Here is a 21,740-nt window from a genome sequence, read left to right on the forward strand (position 1 = left end):
AAAAAAAATAATAATGAGAAACAAGTTTATTGAGTTTATTATCAGAAGAAAAACATATTTTTACCCACCAATAGTTTTTAACCCGAAATCAAGCATTGCACGAATATGAGAAATCGGAAGGGGTTTCTCTGTGTCATCGAGGCTTTTTTCAAGAGAATCTATTCTTTTCGTAATGTCTGTGAGCTCAGAAGATTCGATGTGATTTACCAAACCTCTGAGACCGTCCAAATAGTGTTTTAGTCCGTTTGAAGTTGGTGGTTTCGAAGAAACAACGATTTCGGTTTTTTGAGACTTTAATTCTTCTATTAATGCTCTATTAGCAGTCTCTATTGTATTTGATATGATTTTCTGTAGGTTTTGATAAAATGAAGCATCTGTTGAAGTGTTCGGTGCTTGATAATCTTCCATTTCTGGGAAATTATATTTAATTTTTTTCGAATTTCCATTAGCGAAATCCTCAGATGAAGTTCGTTTTCTATTCTCCGAATCGGTGAGAGACTTCCAGGAAAACTCCTCAACGCAACCAACCGCATCGAAAATCAAATCCCACGATTTATTCAGTCTGAAAGAATATGTATAAGAACAAGCTGCCGAAAACTAATTACTCTTGTATGAAGTCGGCATTCAAAATCAAATTAAACTTTTTTGCAATCTTTAATTTAGTTTCCACATCGAAATTGGTGAAATGAAGATTTGGAGCCAGAATATTTCGGAATCTAGAATATTTCAGAATCTAGTTGATTTTCTATTAGAACTCGTGGTACTCTTCCTACCTGTAGTATAAACTTTTTTCAGCATGTTCAAATTCTAGAATTTCTTTCATTCTTGTGAAAATTTCGAAAGGGCCATACATCTGATAATTTTCTGCAATGAAGTTCCACATTTTTATATCATCTTCCTGGGCAAACATCATTTTTGATTTTCTGAAAATTAATATTCTGGAACATAATTTCTAAAAGCCGAAATACTTTTTTTGTTGTCCGAACTGCAAGGATTCCCAGTTCGGAGATCCATTCATCTTCATTCAAAAAATCGATTAAGTTGTATTTAATGCTAAATAGATGAAGGGCGAATGTGAACGCGCTCTTCTGGACAACGAGTACACTTTGAACGAAGACTGCCGAGAGGCCTCAGACATATCTCATATAAATTGAGCAGACCTTATAAGGTTCTTAGAAAAATACTTTAAAAAATGACTTATTGACTCATAAACGGAAACTCCAGTAGTTAAAATCTCATGTTGAATCTGGTGAGAAAAGTAATAATCAATTAGTATTATTATTCTGGCACAAAAAATCGTAGCTGTGGAAGAGAAACGCTGGGGACCGAAGCTGGAGGTTCTAGAACGAAGACTATCATAACTCAAAAATAATTGGCTCTGTTGCAGTTTGGAGGATCCGAAACAATTAAGAGAACCAGAAACGAGATGGAGGATCAACAATGAAATAGAGAAGCCAGAAAAAAGAGGGAAACTAGAGAATTAGAAAACAATTTAAAAAGAAAACTTAAATCAGACATGATTAGCTACTAAAATGAAATTGTAGATACATTTTTAAAAAATTCTGTGTAACATTTTCTAAAACGAGTTTCTGATAACTACATCCCGACAAAAGGCATGCGAACCCTCTGTACGCTTTCTTATCTCTCCTCTTCAGTTTACAATTAAAACATTAAGGAACGTTGTCATGGACAAGCCAATAAAAGTGCCTATCACTGTTTGTCAAATCAAGAGTTATGTTTGTTTTTGAAATAAAAAAGTATTCATTGATTAGAAAATTCTGAGTCAGAACACTGAAGTATATTGGTTAGCGCATACAACATCATCGATGTTAGCACAAATACAAACATCAGACCACGCATTCGGTTTCGAGCTTCCAGAACAATTCACTAATGAACAATCTGGTCCTTGGTAGTTGGATGGACATTTACAGGATCCAGTAGATGTAATTGAAGTGCCTCCGTTGTGGCAGGCTGTAATAATTTAATTTTATTTGGGTCCCACTTGAAAAGACTACAAACCAGGAGAAGAGGAAGTTCCGAATGGGAAAAATCTAGTGTATGTATTTGAGCCAGGTCCCTCAATTGTGATTTGGGCAATATTCACCCCTGTTTCGTACTTTTTGTCCGAAAAAACGCTGTAGGATGTCCAACCAAAAGTACACCCGTTTCTTTGAGCATTCCTGAATAATTTGAGCATCTACTGTTCAGTGAATTTCAATTACTTACCTAGTAATTCCACCATCTCCATTATTAGCTACAATGTTAAAAGTATTGTTGAGCATGATTGCCAGAATTGTTCTGGCATCTGAGGATGATGTGGATACAGCATCCGAAGAGTCTTTTCCTAGATCGGATATTATTTGAGCTTTAGGAACTAATGCATCATTTAGAGAATAAACAGCCACGTAGTACGGTCCCTTGTCCACTCGTCCAAGTACCTTGAAAACATTTTTATGATTTCACATAATAACAACGAACAAACTTTTGTATGTCCTTTTATTTGACACATCGTGGCAGTGTCGTCTGAATCTGTACAAGTCAAGTTCAAGCTATTTTCTGAACACAAGATTTAATATTTTTTGTGCGGCAAGTTCTCACGATTTGACAAATCGCCTCCAGTCCCATAAGTTATCAAATATGATTGGATGTCAGGTGAACTTGTCGAAATCACGAAGTCACTGTTTTGTTCAGTTGACATCCAAGAAATTGATGACGAAGAACCCAGAAGATCAGGCAGGAACTGTAAACGGGTTGTTTTGATTTTCGTTTTGTAGTTTTGCCATACTTTTGCATCAATATGATCTAGCGAATCGCTGTCGATGTAAGATTGTATTAGAAATCCTCCGGTTGACATCGCAGCTTTAACAATATTGTCTCCGCCTGTCAAAGGAAAGATTTCAGTTTCATCGATAGCATATACAAAAAATTGTTGCTGATAAGGCTGTGATGCAGTGATGAAATCCTCGAGAGTCACATTAATCATTTTAGAAGCTTCAGAGAAGTATACAATGATTCCTTTAACGTTTCTACCGATTCCTAAAATAACATCATTTCAGGTAACTGGATACACTGTTGATTATCTACTGTTCGATTATACCTTTCACAGATTGCTTATAAATATCCGTCAAATCATGAACTCCATCTTGGGCAAGTGTGTTACATGGTCTTGCAACTTTTGAATCATTTGAGGCAAGGAAGAACATGTCCTTGAAATTTTTCAAATTACTTCCAGAATACAACATATCATCTGAAAATCAGGAGATGAATTAGAAAACGGAAATTATCCTACATTTTCCGTCAGCACAAACAGTCAACAACTGATATTTCCAGACGTACGACAGGCTATCTAAGCAACTTAAGCCAAATAGTTTCTGTGCATCATCTAAAACTAAGAAACCGTTTGCTTGTTCCAGTCCGACAACTACTGTGTATGTGTGATAGTTGTTATCGGTTGCCAATGGATCTGAGTTTTTAGTAGAACAAGTGGCTATTTCACAAGATTGTCCGCTAAAGTTTTCGTCGTCGCACTTGCATCTAAACAACTTGGTCGTGTCATTGTATTCCAGATGGCCATGATTAGAACAATCGTAAAGGTTTGCATGAGGACCTCTTTTGAACGGGGCAATACCGGAACACTGGTTATTCCCATTGGCATCCTTCCGTTGACAGGTATCGATTGGTCCACCACCTGGGCGGCATTGGAACGATTGAGTGATTGAGAAACTATCAGAAACAAATTGAGCATCATACTTGCTCTCTGCTCCCGAAATGCAAGTGGCAGGAGTAGGTTGGGAAGAACAGAAAAATGGAATGAATTGATAAAATCCGGAACTTGTTGAAGCCACTTGATCGGAATCGTATTTTGCACTAACGACTCCATTACAATCCGTTATGAGAAGAGTGGCCTGAAAGCAAAACATTGACAAAATATAGAAATAAAACAGGTACCAAACCGTTTTATCATGAGAACATGCACCACTGAATTGGAATTGTAAAGCTGCCCCGAAATCCTCGTTAATTGTCGAATTATTTGTAAAGTGTAGTTCAGCATTCTCGTTATAATTCATGTAAGTTGCTTCACGGAACGCGTCTCTGATAGATAGAGAAGTTGTTAATGTTATGGGCCATATATTAAGAATAAACTTACCCCGCTGCCCACATACGAATTAGCAAATCATTATTGTCGGAACCCGCAACGTACTGCAAAAACAACTCTCTCTCTATTCCAGCTTCCAATTCAATAGTTGTAGTATAGTAGTTGGAGTTGCTCTGAAAAGTAACATCGACAGCCTATTCTGGGTGAGTACCTACAAATTGATTAGGTAGTGTGGTGTTGAAGTCAATGAGGATGCCTTTGGTATTGGTAAAGTTCGGGTTTGGTTTTATTCCCAATACAAGCTTAGACGGAGGTTGTGGCTGATGTGCTGGAAACAGGAAATATAATCCTTCAATTTATAACTTTAATACCATCTACTGCAGACAATGATACTGTAATAGTGACAGTAATATTTGGTGAGTCAGTAGCTGATTTCGGGATTTTTACAACACCCAAATTCGTTCCAATTCTATTCACTCCCATATTCCTAGTGAATAGCAAATTCTGATTGTAAGCAGTATTCATGAAGTTAGATACAATTTTGTTGTAATCTGAATTTGTGTCTGGTCCGATCGAATCATCTGCTATAACATAATGTCCGTTGGTTTGGGCAGCGATTTTATTGAAAACAGCTCCACTTCTTCCTGCTAAAGCTCCTTTAGCAAGACTGCTAATTGAGATGATTGGGAAGACCTGAGTAGAAAGAATGTTTAAAAGTGACGTGTAACTGACGATTACCTTGATATTCAAATTGGTTAACTTATCATAGTCTTCAGGACTGAGATCATTATCCGCTGAAGACAAATCTTTAGGCAAACGATTCAACAAAATAAACACTACAGATCCTTCTAACCGTCCCGAGTGATGATCATTCAAGAAGCTCTGAAATTAACAACGTAAAAATATGCAATCGATAGAGAATGTAACCTTAATAGCATCCAGTGCATCAGATGCCTTAATATCTGTAGCTGTAAGAGTGGCATTCGGTATGTCAACGTCGCAGTTGGTCGTGAAATTTCTAAAATAATTATTTTATCTTTCGCATAAGTATCACAACACTTACACTATGTTATTTGTATATTTGATGTTTTGCGGTTGTTCCAAGTCGATAAGTTTGTTAGCCAATGTTTGATTATTAGGAAAGTTTTTCTTGACCAAGTTTCCAATCGTTCGACTAACCATTCCGTAAGTTGTTGGGTTGAAATCAGCGGCATAGGCGAACAAGAAAGTTGCGTAGTTTTGGGTGTAAGGGCATGCTAGAATGAATACTTCTTTATCAAACTTACTCCCAAAAAGTGCTCTGGTTCGACTTACTACTAGGTGTGACGCTTGAGCTGGTACTACTTGAACTATCTGTGAAAGTTATGGTCGAAGCAGCTGATGAAGAAGTGAAAACTGTTGTTGGAATGGAAGTTGGAACGGCAGTTGTAGAAACTACTGACACTGTTGTTGCGATAGGTGCAGGGACACATGCCACACGGACAGCACGTTGTACATTAGTGTCACCAACAGTAATGTGCAAATATAAAGAGTATGTTTGAGATGCATCACATTGCATCGTTTTCTATAAATATGAGTTTGATTATCTCTCAAATTTTAGTCAATTTTTGATTTGAACGAACATTTGATATCCATTCGAATGTCGCTGGGCTACGGTTTTGAGGAGTCACTCTCCAATCAATGTCAAACGAAGCAGAAATGGAATTCAAAGTTGTAGATGCTTCAGAACTGGATTCAATATGAAAAGCAGGATAGAATGGAACTCCCTCTACAATAGCATAACGAGATGCATCGATCGATTGATCTTCAACGTAAGTGACGTAAATGGTCAAGTCTAATGGTCCAACAGTTGCATTGGCATTAGTGAAAATAATTGCAGTGCAAGAGTCATTAGATGCTTGAATAGTGATGCTTGAACAGACTGGATTGAGACTTTGGAAAATAGCAAGCTTATTGTCGACTGAGCGGAGTGGTTGAAGAAGACTGCAAGTTCGGAAACCATCAATACCCGGTTTCGCGTTTTCTGAAAGTTTGATTCAAACTTATTTTGCTAGAAAAAAAAGAGCCTACCTCCCAAAAATACAAAATTATATGGTCCGTTTACTGTTGGGTCAGTTACAACAGGAACTTGCTGAGGAGTAGAACAGTCACTGAATGATTGAATCGAAACGTATTGTGGCTTGTAGTGTGTCAAAAAGACTTGTGAAACAAGCTGAAATTGAAGTTGACTAGTTAATTGGTCAACTTGAGGATTTAATACATTCATTTTTTTCATTTCGGACAGATTTTATATCTCCCCACTCACGTTAACTGTTGATGAATCGTTTAGCTCAGACTGTAATTGGACAAATAAACCTCCTGTAATATCCACAAATGTCTTGAACTGGGCAATCTTCTCATTTGTACATCTGTTAAATGTGTCATCTTTGATCCATAACACATTAACTCGAATTCCAAATGAAACTGCTATTTCTCTTGCTTCATCATGTCTATCATTTGATGGTGGGTGTTGAGTGAGAATGGTGATTACTGTGTTTTTGAGGTTTTTCTGCTGTATCATTTGAATGAGTTGATCAAATATTGGGACTTCATAGCACCAATAGAGTCCTGTATCAGTCCAGTTGTCCAGTTTAAAAAATGTTTCAGATGTTAAGCTTAGAATAGATTGGAAGCTGTCTGTAAAAAACCGTTGATTTAGTCAGGAAAACGTAGTTTCTTACATGATCCAAAAACTTCCTGATCACTAATATCCAAATATGGTTTTCCTGTAGTTTCCAGCAAATTGTAGTTATCATATCCATTTGGGTAAGAATCCAAATGATTGCTCAATCCCTTAAATCAAACTATTGACTCATGCACGTATTCTCAAAATTTAGAACCTTTTTTATGTTGTCGTAAGTCTTGAAACCCCAATACTGTGTGTACAAGTTGATGTTGATTATGTTAAACGAAGTGCCTCCAGCTTTGAAGTGATTGTCAGGTGGCATGGATGTTTTTACTGCAAAGTAGTTCTAACCTTAAATGCAACATGTTTCACTCACCAGCTTCGCAATGAATTCCCAAATAACCGGAAGGACAGATACACGTTTTGTTTGCATCATCCGGATATCCTCCATTCAAACATTCCCGAATTGTACAGCTCCCTTTAGCATCCTTATTGAAAAAAGAAGGACAATCATCGGTCAACACACCGGAAACCACCGAAAGCACCCCTATTAACAGGGTTAACCTACGGTTCATCGCCTGTAAATGTTCCATTTCTTGAAGTGAAAAAAAGCATTTTAATGTTAAAATTTCAAAAAAGAACGAGCCATCGTCATTTAAGATGTACAAAAACTGTAAGGCAGGAGGGTGTAACCATGGAAAGTGTGAGCGAAAAGTGATAAGAGAAATTTCGATTTGGTTTCTCTTCTTCCATTATCAGTAATGATGACGTAAGAGATGTGATTTGTTTGCTTAATTATTTATTTCTCTGGATTTTATTTTGACTTGAAATTTCCGTGGAGTTTCATACTTCAGTACTAGCTTATGCATTCAGAAAGTAAAGTACAACTTTCGAACAAATGAACAGTAAAAACATATGACAGGTGTTAACTTATTGGAAAGGTGTTCTTAGTACATAATGAGCCCTTTGCTTTGTTTTGTTTGAGAGAGATTTTAATCACAGATTCAGAAATCTTTCAAAACTGTTTTTTTAGAAATTCTGGTTTTACATCATTTCATCCTCAAGATCAATGAGACTATTGCTAGTATGTATGTTAGAGTATTAGGTTGAGCGAAAAGTATTTGTTATTTTTTTAATTTTTTCGGGACAAAATTTATTCAAAAAACACGGAATTCAATGTGTGATATATTCACCAACAGTGTACATGACTACTTGCCAACGCGATGGAAATGGAGCGGTTCCATTAGCGTAGAACTCGGTAGACTGGGCAGCGAAAACGTCATCCATCCACTTTTTTACATCCTTTCTATCATGGAACTTTTGCCTAACAAGGAGATTTTTCAAGGAACGGATTATTTGCTATTCAGTTAGGGCCGGGTCTGGTGAATACGATGAATGACAGAAGATCTTGACTTCGAGCATCTGGAGCTTCTGACGGGTCTTCAAAGTAGTGGGTGGACTTGCGTTGTCATGAATCATCAACAAGCTGGAATTTTTCGGGCAATTTAATCGATAAGCCTGGAATGCTATTTCCGTTTGAGTGCTGTTGAGGTCCTCATTGATAGTGATGCCGTCTAGAAGAAGTCTTCTGAAGATAACGCCTTCACTGCCCCACCAAATGGAAAATATAACTTTTTCTCGTGAAGTTCTCCTTTGATGCCCGTTTTAGCGGTTTCCTCGGCCGGGACCCTTTGCCTTTTTCTACTCGTCCCCAGTGATAATATTCTCAACCCAATTGGTGCTACGTTTCATAGTAAGCCGAGAATGTGCCAAGTCGCAACGCAATGGTTTTAGTGAATCCGTCAAAACGGGAGGGGCGAGTTGACCAAACTTTTGTACCCTTCCAGATTCGTGAAGATGATCAATTATTGTTCTGTGAGGATGGTTGAGACTTGCTGCATGCTCGCGTGACGTTGCTCTTGGTTCTTCTTCTAGCGCTCTAGAGGTATCCCCGTTGAGATCAACACATGGTAGGCCAGACCTTCGAGATCGTAGATCTCTTCGGAGAATCTTTTGAACCAAAACTTTATTGTAGTGTAGGACATATAGTTTTGGCCTAGAACTGTACACAATTTACGACAAGCTACGCTGCATTTGTGACCTTGGAGAAACCCGAACAAAAAAAAACACTCCTGAGAGCATGGTGGTCTCTGGGCGAATTCTCGGTCTTTATGAACGCCGTCGGTAACTTTAACAAATCTTTTAAGAGTGCACAGCTGGTACTACACTATAGGAAAAACAGAATGATAAAAAGTTAAATCAAAGCTGAGATATGACGGTCCAAAAAAAATTACAAAGACTTTTCGCTCAACCTAATATTTGAAAAAAAAAGAACTTGAGTTGTTTATTGATTCTTTAGTCATAATAATGATAGAGAGCTAAAACAATTATATGAGCTCATTCGTGTAGCTTTCGGTGTTAAACCGATTTGAGTAGTCGAACCAATGAACGGAGGACCGAATGAATATACAAACAGTTACAATTATTGCTTATCTGTAACATCTCTATACAATTTCATTATGATCAGGATGGTTTGTGAAGGCTGAAAATATACATCTGAAACGAAAAAAAAAAAAGAATTTTGGTTTTTATACTTGGTTTGCTGATCTTGAGTTCAATTTGCGATATCCTTCATTTTTAGGTTTTTCATCACCACAATCTGCTGGAAACGCAGAAACACGCAAAGTTTTTATAAATGAAACCTGACTCAAGAAAAATACCAAGAAACTAAGAAAAATGAGACACATAGATATTTCCAATTTTCAAGCTTCCATTCTGTTGAACCTCAGCCACTAATCATGATCTCCCTTGTGGCCACAGCAGTCGTTTGTGCTCTTCTCCTTCTTGGAGCGTTTGTAGGTTTTTTCTTCGAGTATCAAAATTCATGAAAGACGAATTTTCAGTCTTACTACGGTACCACCACTAAATCTGGATACCGCCTCAATACGTATGAAGTTAGTTAATTTTAAAACAACATCTCCATTTTCAGTGAGTTCTACGACGCTTTGGAGAGAATTGATTGCAAAGAAGGAAAAACTACAAATTGCCCAGAACATTTGCAATAAACTCTTTTTCAATTTTTTCCCCCAATTCCAAATAAAAACACTATTATTCAAGATCATTGAGATTTACTATGACTGGAAAAAGATGCAGAGTTCAATAAGTTGGCATCATCCCCATAAGTATCCCCATAAGTGGAGCTTGCTGAATTTCCAAATGATGTTGACATGGTTTCTGAAGTTACGTTGAACTTGTATCCAGACGGTTTCTCGTCCCATGGTTCCCGATTTGGTAGAATTTTCTGTTTGACACGATCTTTCAACGACATTTTTTTGTAAATTCTGGCGTAGGACTTCAGTTGTCTTTGTTTCATGAACAATCCTCTTAAATCGTGCCCGTTGTTCTTGAATTCAAAGTATGCGAACACAGCAAAAATAGGAACCATTGCCATTGGGAGTAGACACACAATCCATCCGATAATCTTTAAAATATAAACAATTTTTAAAAGTTTTTGTTTGTTCATACATCAAAAGCAAGAGGATATATTTCTGGTTTGTCTTGATATGGGTATGAACGGATGCTTGCCAAGATAATGAGAACCTGGGAAAAAATTCAATATAACTTTTTCTGAGAAAGTATTCGAAACTCACTGATCCTAAAGTTGGTGTAATGAACATCCAATTGAATCCGAAATATGGTGAATGTGGTCCCAACCAACTGGTGAATTTGTTTTTGGCTGGTCCAAACAGTTCTAACATATCAGCTACCTGATTTCGTCTTCCTGAAATTCAGGTCATCTTTACTATTAACAATCACCAAATTCTGTCTGTGTGTCCGTTTGTTCCCGGTTCCACGACCCTAGCGAAGTCCCCAGTAGACCGAAAATTTTCAAATTTTCACAGATGATCCGAAATAGCAGCGAAATGATGCCCGTCTATTTTATGTTTCGAAATTTTTAGTTTGACGCCTTCTGGAGACGTTCTTCTATTTCTACAGTGCAAATCTTTCAAAAATAATATTTACGTCATTCCCGCCCAACCCCCTCTTTTTTTCTTATCCACGTTATATCTGACAAAAAGGTGATTTTGTGGAAATAATTACTTAGCCTTAGTTTTGAAAGAAGAGAGAAAGAAAAAGTTCAGTAAACTTTAAAATTCTGACTTTCTGAATCCCCTAACTTCTCAAAAACTGAATTTCAGAGATTCACGAAATTTGATTATTTTTTTTCGAAAATGCGAAATTTCTAACCTTTCCTATGCTTCAAACATTTTCGTTTTATTCTGAAATTCTAAAATTCTAATGCAGAAATTCGGAAAATTGGAAAAACGGGAACTCGAAAATACAAATTTTCAGAAATTATGAGTTCTGAAATGAAGTATTCTAATAGAAAAATCTTTGAGTTCTAGAATCGCAGTTCCGAAAATTCAGGACTCCTGTATTTCGAAACTTCTGAAAAAATTATAAGTTGTCAACTTTCAAGATATTCGGGAATTCAGAAAAATTATTAGTTCTGAAAATTTGGAAATTTTGAACAGTTCGTGTATCAACTAAGACACATTTCTGATCTACATTTCTGATTTATCTGTCCAAGCCCAAACTCAATCGGTTAAGGCTGTTGTAAGCGGAGCCAGAAGGTTTAGCCCCGGAGGCGCATAACCAGACTGTCCCTCCAGTTTATGAAAGTTGACAACACAATCAACTAAAACTTCGTCTTCTGATTCTCTCCGATTTGGAGATTCAAACGCTTTTAGTGAAGCCAGGAGATCGTAGCCGCCGACAGGCGGCGGAAATCGGCTGGTTTTTATCAAAGAGAAAGCCTAGAAATACCGTAAACGTAAGCAACAAGTAGAACTTCAGCAGTGACAGCACAGCAAGATGATACTCCAGCAGCGTACTCATCAAACATAATGAACCAATAGAAACCACCCTGAGAATGAAATAATTTATCCAAGCATTGTAAATGAATCGTACATCAGTGACCATAACAATTCCAATGCAATACAACATTAAACACCATCCTACTACAACCATCCATTTCTTTTTTCTCAAGCTTACAAATTGATCGCAAATTGAAGAGCAGAACACATTAACATATGCTACTTCGGTCGAGATTCCCAGAAAGAAGAGCATAATGAAAAAAAGAAACGACCACAATTCTGGTAGAGGCATCTTGCCTAGTGCTTCAGGAAACGCCACGAACGCAAGAGAGAATCCGTCTTGAACCACATTGGGGACTGTAGTTCCTCTTTGATGTGCCAAAAAGCCGAGAGTTGAGAACACTGCCGCACCACCCACTATTGACATCACAGTGTCTCCAATTATCACAATCAACGCGTCCTAAAAATCACTGAGTACTTTTTCGTACGAAAATTCTCGTTTTTACTCTGAAACAGTTATTATCGTGTTTACTGAATGATGACATTCCAATCAGGCCACCATATCCGATTCCCAGACTGAAGCACAACTGTTTCAAAGCTTCTCCCCATGTTTTTGCTTCGAAAACCTGAAATTTGTTTTTTTAATAGATGCAGTTGATAACGTTGTACCTTGGACCAATCCGGTTGTCCCAAATAAAACTCTAACCCGTCTTCTGCCCCTTCCAAGGTAATTCCACGAAAAAACAACAAGATGATGATGAAATAGGGGAGAGTGACAATGACCTGAACATCAAAACCAACTTATGCTGGACACAAGTGTTCCTTACGTATGAAGCCTTTCCCATGTAATCCACACCTTTCCAAAGAATCAAAGCGACTATAAGCCAGCAGATATTCATACCAATAAACGAATTTGGATTCATATGATTGAAATCAAGAAAACCCGAAGATGGCTTGACGACGTATTCACTGAAATCTTGAATAATAAACATCATGAAAAAAACATCTCGAATCACAAGAAATATTGCTCTGTGGCGGGCATTGCTCCTGGCGGAATGTCTACTTTGTCATAACATGTGGAGTTCAACCAAACAAAAAATTCACCCCGATCTAGAAACATATTTTGAAGATATCTTTCAATGAAGACCTAGTCCTTACTTGGCAAACTCAAATTCGCCCAGCTTGGTATCGTCTCATTTCCTGTACTATTGAAATGTTTGCATAACTGTATTCCACTTTCCAGACATGTTTCCAACTTATTCCATGCATTGTCACACTTATTCCATCTTTCAGTATCCCCCATCATAATAGCTGCCATATAAACAGTACTCCATCCGATAATGATGATATAATAGATTGCGACAAGTGATGAGACAGTGACTGCCATCCAGCCGACTCCTTGAAGAATCGGAGCAAAGCGTCGAAAAATAATTGGGGCGGTTGTTCGATGGTATTGACCAAGAAGGAATTCCAAATAGACAGCAGGAAGGCCAAACAAAAGAGCACAGCAGATATAAGGAACCAGAAAAGCACCTGAAAAAACACATCTTGTCAATTTTTTTTTGATTTGTAATAAGCTCACTTCCTCCATTATTGAATGCTCTTGTTGGGAATCTCCAAATGTTTCCCAGACCAACAGCCATACCTAATGTTGATAGCAGAAACTCCAGCTGAAAAAAAAATAGTTGTTAAAGCAAGATTTCAGATTGAGTCCAAACTTGATTTCCCCATGCTCCTCTACACGGATCAATTTCGTTTACTTCAATTTCTCTAGAACTCGTATCTTTCTCAATAGCGGTGGCGATTCTCTGATCCTCGACAGTTGACGAATCAGTGGGAGTTCTTCTCTGAGTCGGTGACGTCAGACCTTCAGAAGACATGCTCTTTGCTTCTATTCTTCACGACAACTTTCGGAATATAATCACACGAATTGCTCTTTGACAATAGACTGGTGTACTTTTATGTGCCAGGAATCGAGTAGAGAAAGGTATAGAAATAAAAGAAAATGAATAAAAGATATAAAGTAAAACGTGGTAATTTTTTAGAATTTTCATAAAGATAGCTGAATGACAAGAAACCCAGAAAATGGGAAACTCAGGAATGGGAAAAGAGATGTTCTTCGAGAATAAATTTAGAACGTGCATACTGTACTCTTGCTGATTATGGTCTTTATGATCTTTGGCAGCATACTTGTTGAATGAATCATTATTAGGAAAGGACACCAGACAAGACATTTCAGATCAACAATTAAATGAAATCATCTACTTCAATCTCGAGGGAGATAATCACTGCCTTTATTTCAGAAATATCATCTGATTACAGCCTTTCTATTTTCTTTCCCTTCTTCTACTTACTTCCCATTCTTCTTCTCATTCGAGTTCTCAAATTCCATTCTATCTTTGAACAAAGCTTCAGTATTTCACATGAGCATCTATCAACTAATTTGTACCATAATCTCATTTATACTCAATTCATTTCTCGTTTGGCTTATTTTAGCCCGTTCTCCTAAACTAACTGGAAAATACAAATGGCTTATGTTGTACACAACTTGCTTCGAAATTTTCTGGGGACTATTTGACCTGCCGGCGGAGATAGTGAGTTTAATTTTTTTAGGGATCGCACAATTGCTTACATGAGCGGCATTACTTCTTTACTTTTTTAATAATCGAATTTGTTTAACTTCATAATTTTCCGATTGCCCACTCTGTCGGTTGTGCATTCATCGTATTTCGTGTGAACCATCCTGATTCTCTCCTTACTTCCGACAATTCCTCATGGATTGTCCTTATCTATACCGCAATTTTTGGTGCCTCTATGGCTCTTTTCGCTTCGCATTTTGTTTATCGTTATGGTTCAATAGCCACTAATTTTGGCGAGAAATACACTTCTGGATGTAAATTTAGCATTCTTTTTTTCATTCCAATTATTACTGGAATGTGGTGGTCAACGGTCGTTAGAGTCTGGTTTTGGCCTAATACTCAAATGGATGACTATACCAGGTTGGAAAACGAGATACTGTTAACAAAACACAATTTTTCTAGAAATCTGATAATGGAAACTGTTGGAGTTGGGATAGAGAATATCAGTTACATTGGTGCGAAGTTTTACAACCAAGAAAAGAGGAATCTCACAAGTCATTTTAATACACCAGCTTGGATTGGAGTTGCGCAAATGTGGTTTATGGTGGTAGGACAGCTTTAGAAGTACAGCATCTGCATTTTCATTTTAGATTTCTTCAATGGGGTGTGTCTTCGGATTTGGGGCTCTCTGTTATCTCCGTCTTGCAAAACAACTATCGATTGCATCAAATGCAGCAAATAATCTTCAAGTTCAGCTATTCTATGCATTGGTCATGCAAACAGCAATTCCGTTATTCCTTATGCACATGCCAATTACAGTTTACTTTCTCTGTCCAATGCTTGATTTGGATTTTGATTTTGCTAGTTCATTTGTAGCATCAACCATTGCATTATATCCAGCTATTGACCCTCTACCAAATATTTTAATCATAAAAAACTACCGAAACGCTACGATTCGTAAATCTAAATCATTGTTTAAATTTTCTCAAAAAAAATTTTCAGAACTGTTTCGCAGTCTTCTATGCCGCCCGAAAAACAAATACAGAACAAACCAAACATCCACCATTCACAATAATGGTCCAAGATCATTCTCACAAACAATCAATTGATTCTTTTGACACTTAAAATTTATTTTAAAAGATACAGTAATAAAATTATTTATTTATCTTCAAGTTCAATTGTTCTGCTGAGCGCCGGGGCCAAAGTCTTCGTATCCGTCGTCCATTTTTGTCTTCTTTCCGTCTTCCTTCACAACCACATCCATTCCACTTGGCTCGTTTTGCTGAGAAAAAATCGCATTTTCAAACAGTTATTAATTTTTTGCTTGACATTATTTAATTTTTTTCGAAGACCTAATTTACCTTATTAGTTTCTTCTTCCGCCCGCCCATCAATTTTTTTCGGTGGATCTTTTGACTGTTCATTCGAATGTTCCTTTGCAGTTTCTTTTGGAACTTCTTTGTTTGGAGGTTCCTTCTTTGGTGGCTCTTTTCTTTCTTCCTTATTTTTCTTATCATCCCTCTTTTTTTCTTTCTCATTTTCTTTCTGATCAGTCGATGTTTGATACTTTGACATTGTCAACGTCGAATTCCTTTTTTTGGTCGTCGTATTTTTTGCTAGTTTTGTTTTCTTTTCACCGTCTCTTTTAGTGGTGTTTTTACTTTTACTATTCTTTGCCGTCATTTTTCCAGACTTCAAGAAATCGAAAGTCTGGAATTTTTTTCAAGCTTGAAACGAAATATAGACAGTCTTACTTTTTTGAACTTCCAGAAAGAAGAATTATGCACACTAGATGGTAAATAATGATTTTTTTAGAAGTAAACCTTTTCGTTTGAAACTCATATGATGACAAATTTCGCGTAGAATATCTATGAAATTGAAACAAATCTTGTAGTTGGGTTTCTAGGTGGTTTCACAAAACTTTCCATGTGAATTTGATTCATGAAATAGTTAGCCGACTTTAGATAGGACTGATTTTAAAGCGTTTCCAGAATGTTCTAGACCGTTCTAGAATCGAAAGAGAAGGAAAAATAAAACTTAAAAGCATTTGAAAGTTTCTACATTCAAAAAAAATTGAAAGAGGGGAAATTCTCAAACTCTAACAGTAAGTTTTTCTAAAGCTACCAAATACCTTCAAACCAGCTGAAGTCGGTGGAGATCGCGGCGTAGCCGACTGGTACCAATATATTATAAAGGCAAAAAAAAACACTAAAATTGCTCTTTTAGTACCACAAACGTACTTCTCATCCAAAGTATTTACAGAAATTGTATAAAATTTTTGAAAAAACTTTTATCTTATGCCTGAAGAAACGTTACACTACACTGAATGAACGGTCAAGTGCAAACACTTACCATATTATTGTTCTTTTCTGGGAGAGTCACCCTTTTATGGTCAAGTGTTTGTTGACAGATTACTACTCCAAATCTGGTGGCAGCACTGAGGCGGTCACTCTCTGATTCATATACTTAAGTCGAGATTATGACAAATATACTCTGTCGTTTGTCTGATTCAATGTCATTTAATTGGTGTACGGTTATCACAGTTTCTTCAAATTCACACGAATGTGATAATTAAGCTCTAATTCTAATTTTTACAAATCTAGTTCTCAAAGTTACTGAGTTTTCAAATTTTAGAATTTCCAAAATGCGAAACTGGGAATATTTTGGAAATTCTAAAAATTTAAATTTTTGGAAATTTCCAGATGCCTGAACTTTCGAATTGCTGGAAAACTAAATTGAGTCCCTGATTGATTCTTGATTTTTTAATTAAATTTTTGAATTTAAGAATTTTTGAACTTGATAACTCCCGAATTTATGAATTTCTCAATATCTAGATTTTTGTAATTTTGATTCAGTGAAGTTCTGAATTTCTGATATTTCTTCTTTCCTGAATTACGGGTTTTTTATTTTCCGAACTTCCCAATTCGGACATTCTGATATTCAGAACTTCTGAGTTTTTGATTTTTTAGATTTTTCGAATTTTCGGGAGCCAAGAGTTTTAGCCCGGAAGTGAGAAATCGACGGTATGTCTATAATATTATCAACCCAGTCATAACATTTTTGAAGCTAAAAATTGAAATAATTGTATTTGGAAACTTCTCTTCGTGGGATCCACACAACTCTAACTAATTCTTTGTTGCTTTCTCGATTCTATCGGTTTCCCAGTTCTTCCTCTTCTAATCCGCTCTTCCTTTTCTCTTTTCCCGATCTCTTCGCGTACTTCCCACATGATTAATGGTCCGTATAGACGTTGGCACATAATCTCTGTGTTAGTTTCCTCCTCTTTCGTCTACAATCGGAAATGCTGCCCTGTGTTCATATTATAGAATTACAGCTAATAAACACTCGTGTGAATTTCTTTTCTCTCCTAATTTAATGAAGCGTATACCTTTCTTCGCAGCTTCTATGCACTTGTTCAAATATATCAAATTTACAAACGCTTTACGTTTCTGTGTGTGTGCTTCCCAGAGCTGCACATTGCGCAGGTAGCATTGCCACCACCTAACGAAACGCAAATATGTGAGCACTGGGTCACATTAAAACCTTTGGTATTTACTTTTTACCATTCGCACCTCTTTCCCTGATTATTAATATCAGTATTTTTGGGAGACTGCGGAACCTTGAGAAAGGAACGATTTTTGTTTTGAAAAATGGTTTTGTTTGTTATGATAATTTTTCAGATGTGATTTTGATATACTTTTTTAGTTCTTCAGGTTGTTCATTTAGCGAAATCATGTATTGAAATGCATCTCGATGTCACCGAAATCTTATGCAATATTCAGTGTCGCGATACGTATATATTTCAGTTAAAAATTTCAACAAAGTTTCTCGGGATGTAACTGAAAAGGTAAATATAGAAATACGCGGCGTTTTACTCGAAACTTTTATGCATGCATTTCAAAACATAATTTTGCTATATGAATCACCCTATTAGTTCTAGGTTTTTTTTTAAATTTTTGTTTAACATGTTTTGTTTTGAAATTTACAACTTACAAATTGTAAAGTAGAAGATCTCTACCGTATAAATCTTCAAACATTTCATTGGTTTCGCGACGATTATGAAAAACAGCAGTTGTTCCTTCAAAAATCTACTGTAGCTTGAGAGACTTCTTATTCAATAATCTTGATTTGTTGTGCTTTTCTATGATTTTCAAGCTAGATTTTTTGTTTTTTAGTTATAAATGTTTTGTATTTGTCATGCTCAGCACCTTATAATATATTTTTCCCTCGTTTTGTCATCACTACTTTGCGCAAGTTTTCGCACTGCAGTCTAGAAATGAAAAAGCTATTCTGGCACTCAGATTCCATGCTATTATGTCGATGACTGACGAAATATTGTGGTCAAATTGCATTACAAAAATAAATGATGATCGACAGTTGTTATGTGCGACGCATTGCTATTAATTGATAGAGTTTGTGTTTGTTCGACCGAAAAAAATCGGAAGGGTGTTTGTTCGAGAGAAAAAAAATTATTGTTTCACTTTAAAACCCAACTTTAGTAGATAGTCACGTAGCACAAGCTTACTATTAGACTTTTTCTTTGAAAAAACAGGAAGAAATTCTAGAAATTCGTATCGGACCGAAAACTTCTTAATAAAGCCCCACCAGTTCCATGTAAAATTGAATGTTCTCCCGCTGCGTCTCTCTGTCTTTCGTAAATTTGAATCGAGTAAATCATCCATCTATTCTCATTCTCCCATCATTCAATTTGTTCCTTTTCTTTTATTCGCCACTATATCATTCCGAATGGGTGCCCTTTCTTTCTTTTAGATAATCTACAGCGCCCTTCTTTTCCTTCCTACACATTTAATGTGTGATGAAATCTGAATGGAAAATCATCATTCGAAGTGAAGAGACGCAGCAATGTTCTCTGTCTCCGCCCTTTTTCTCTTACACTTCGTCCGCCCGTTTTTCGTTTCTTCCTGACAGCCGGCTGACTGCTTTCTTTTTCATACTGAATATTTGCTATTTGCTTTTAAAAACTTTGCTTTCTCGCAGTAAACTATCTATTTTCAGGATGGCCACAAAGGACGTCCTCATCGCCGAAGAAGGTAACAATTTCGGGGGATCTAACAGCGGAGATATTGCCACCTTTGACAAAGTATTACTCGAGAAGTATTCGGCTGTCTAAAATTTGATTAATTTTCAGAATGCCGAAGTAGTCAACTTTGAGCTCGAACCGAAACCAATTGGTCTTACTAAGGAACAACTTGAAAAGTATAGAAATGACCCTTTCTGGAAGCCTGTCAGAACTGTTCTCTTTGCTCTTTTCTGGCTAGCATGGATTTTGATGTTCGGAATTGCTATCGCAATCGTTGTTCTCTCTCCGAAATGCGCCGAGAAACAGAAGCCAGACTGGTGGCAAACCAAAGTTTCGTACCAGGTAAGATTTCTTAATTGTTGAACGTCGTGATCCCGTTCCATCCCAAACGACATACTCTGACGGATTAGTCCTCTTTATCCTCCAATGTTGATGACCTCGTTCACTCGCCTGTCAACTGTTTATCTCGACAATTAATCATTTATCCTTCTTCTCTTTCACAAACGGTTCATTATTATTCGAAACCACTAGTCAAAGAGAGATTATACGAATGAAGAATGAATTGAATTTCTTTCAGCTCCTCACCGCTACATTCTACGACTCTGACAGCGACGGCGTCGGAGATTTCGCCGGAATCTCCCAGAAAATTGACTTCCTTCGTAAGATTGGTGTGACAACAGTCTACCCAACTCCAGTTATAAAAATCACAAAAGATGAATACTTCAACTCATACGATGTCGTCGATCATGCTGCAGTTGATGAACGCTTCGGAACCGAAGAACAATTCAAGGAACTAATCGATACTGTTCACAACAGAGCGATGTATCTCGTAATGGATATGCCAGTTTCTACAGTTGACATAGCACATCCATGGTTTGAAAACAGAGATAAAGCGAAGTTCGTTATCGCAAGACCAGCGGATCCCGGATTCAATGAGACTAACTTCTACCCATTCCACGGCGCAAACAACATCAAGTATCTAGGTTATCCAACAAGCCAAAATCCAGTTTTGAATTGGAAGAATGCGGATGTCAAGGCAACTATCAATAGAGCCATCGAGAAATTCTTGGATTTAGGAGTAGATGGCTTCCATATTGACCATATCAGTCAATTAGCTGTAGATGCTAAAGGAAAACCAAGTCATGATGAAGCTGTGAAGGTTCTAGAAGAACTAACGAAGTCCGTTCAAATTTACGTTGAATCAAGAGAAGATTTAGCTGACAAAAAAATGTAACTTTTTTCTTCCGAAGACAATCGTAAAATACAAATACTTTCAGCGTTCTGTTCTCCTCTCTGAAGGACGTTGAAGATTTGCACGTCAAGGCTACCGAAACGGGACTCTTACACTATGTTATCGATAACTCGTTCGCTAACTTGGACGAGAAGAAATGTGAGCCACATGTAGCAAAATGTGTCCATGATGCCCTCAATGGTGCTTACCAGAGACACGAGGTGAGAAATTAAAAAAATACGAGTGGTAATAAATGAGTTCAGGTGGATAAATATCGAAAACCTGTAAGTTTATGGTAGCCATATTTTTTAGAGATCTGTATGTGGTTGTGATAGACGAATTGCCATAGAGTGAGATAGGATATGAAAAATTAATCTGAACAACCTCGTTTTTCTTTCAGGTCGCCAAATACACGCCACACTGGCAATTTTCTAACTCGGAATCTTCTCGACTTGCTTCTCGTTTTGAATCGTCCGCCGCTCATTTGCTCTCGTTCCTCCAACTCACTCTTCCTGGTGCTGTATCTGTGTATTATGGACAAGAATACGGTTTGAAGGATGCTATGAGTAAGAATGGAGATTTCAAGCAAATGGGGGTTATGCAATGGTACCCGACCTCAAACAATCATCATGGATTCAGTGGAAATGATGTGCCTATATTTTTCCCAGAGAGCGATGACAAGTTGGAGATGGATAACTACAATGTAATAATATCTCGATCGATTTTTCTTTCATATAATTTCTTTTAGAGCCAGTTTGATATCGCTGACTCTCCTCTCAAAACCTATCGCAAATTAGCGAAACTCCGTCAACGTGATGAAGCTCTCATTGTTGGAGAAACTGTTCGCGATGAGCTGATCAATAATGATGTGATTTTGTTCTCCCGTTATGTACGACACGAAAACAACACCGCTATCGGATCCGCTTTTGTTGTCGCCCTGAATTTCGGAGAAATTGAACAAAAAGTCGACTTCACTGTTGCCCCAGCTTCCAAATTGCTTCCGACAAATAAGGACATGGCAAAGGCTGAAATCTCTGTTACAACCAACAATGTCACCGATTATAAAATCCGTGAACATTACGACTTCATCAAATCACCCCTTGTACTCCCACCAAAGCAAGCTGTTCTTCTGAAGTTGTAACAATTATCTCTGAAATGTCCCATTTTATCTTATTTTCTATTGGAAACTGCACTCATTGTTTATGATCCTTTCGATCACCTGATGTTCCTTATTACATTAAAAATTTTATAA

The 21,740-nt window shown here is 37.1% G+C and overlaps 6 protein-coding genes across 6 annotated transcripts; 2 read left to right on the plus strand and 4 right to left on the minus strand.

Moving 5' to 3' along the window:
* Window positions 1-60: 60 nt before the first annotated feature.
* CBG00448 lies at window positions 61-823 on the minus strand (the record flags this gene model as incomplete). Its single annotated transcript, XM_045244760.1, has 3 exons — window positions 61-562; window positions 606-716; window positions 774-823. 3 exons carry the CDS (start codon window positions 821-823, stop codon window positions 61-63), a joined length of 663 nt encoding a protein of 220 aa, XP_045091576.1.
* A 960-nt stretch (window positions 824-1,783) lies between these two features.
* CBG00449 lies at window positions 1,784-7,354 on the minus strand (the record flags this gene model as incomplete). Its single annotated transcript, XM_045244761.1, has 19 exons — window positions 1,784-1,971; window positions 2,020-2,180; window positions 2,227-2,438; window positions 2,483-2,556; window positions 2,599-3,036; window positions 3,098-3,247; window positions 3,290-4,092; window positions 4,148-4,290; window positions 4,312-4,416; window positions 4,460-4,978; window positions 5,024-5,114; window positions 5,160-5,352; window positions 5,411-5,660; window positions 5,719-6,119; window positions 6,167-6,308; window positions 6,402-6,772; window positions 6,817-6,928; window positions 6,976-7,094; window positions 7,138-7,354. 19 exons carry the CDS (start codon window positions 7,352-7,354, stop codon window positions 1,784-1,786), a joined length of 4,689 nt encoding a protein of 1,562 aa, XP_045091577.1.
* A 2,525-nt stretch (window positions 7,355-9,879) lies between these two features.
* Cbr-snf-9 lies at window positions 9,880-13,518 on the minus strand (the record flags this gene model as incomplete). The annotated part of the gene is made up of 12 exons (XM_002632377.1): window positions 9,880-10,242; window positions 10,287-10,361; window positions 10,412-10,542; window positions 11,589-11,688; window positions 11,733-12,098; window positions 12,145-12,264; window positions 12,308-12,421; window positions 12,466-12,607; window positions 12,655-12,748; window positions 12,797-13,171; window positions 13,221-13,308; window positions 13,357-13,518. 12 exons carry the CDS (start codon window positions 13,516-13,518, stop codon window positions 9,880-9,882), a joined length of 2,130 nt encoding a protein of 709 aa, XP_002632423.1.
* Window positions 13,519-14,061: 543 nt separating this feature from the next.
* On the plus strand, window positions 14,062-15,326 carry CBG00452 (the record flags this gene model as incomplete). The annotated part of the gene is made up of 5 exons (XM_002632378.1): window positions 14,062-14,232; window positions 14,333-14,637; window positions 14,680-14,824; window positions 14,868-15,174; window positions 15,220-15,326. 5 exons carry the CDS (start codon window positions 14,062-14,064, stop codon window positions 15,324-15,326), a joined length of 1,035 nt encoding a protein of 344 aa, XP_002632424.1.
* Window positions 15,327-15,391: 65 nt separating this feature from the next.
* Window positions 15,392-16,571, minus strand: CBG00453 (the record flags this gene model as incomplete). Its single annotated transcript, XM_002632379.2, has 3 exons — window positions 15,392-15,499; window positions 15,579-15,926; window positions 16,569-16,571. 3 exons carry the CDS (start codon window positions 16,569-16,571, stop codon window positions 15,392-15,394), a joined length of 459 nt encoding a protein of 152 aa, XP_002632425.2.
* Window positions 16,572-19,233: 2,662 nt separating this feature from the next.
* Window positions 19,234-21,629, plus strand: Cbr-atgp-1 (the record flags this gene model as incomplete). The annotated part of the gene is made up of 6 exons (XM_045244762.1): window positions 19,234-19,317; window positions 19,366-19,599; window positions 19,835-20,487; window positions 20,535-20,709; window positions 20,889-21,191; window positions 21,237-21,629. The coding sequence occupies 6 exons, from the start codon at window positions 19,234-19,236 to the stop codon at window positions 21,627-21,629; spliced, it is 1,842 nt and encodes a 613-aa protein (XP_045091578.1).
* Window positions 21,630-21,740: the final 111 nt, after the last annotated feature.

The sequence above is a fragment of the Caenorhabditis briggsae genome (genome assembly GCF_000004555.2).
Source record: "Caenorhabditis briggsae complete genome, chrIV, whole genome shotgun sequence".
NCBI classification, from domain to species: domain Eukaryota; kingdom Metazoa; phylum Nematoda; class Chromadorea; order Rhabditida; family Rhabditidae; genus Caenorhabditis; species Caenorhabditis briggsae.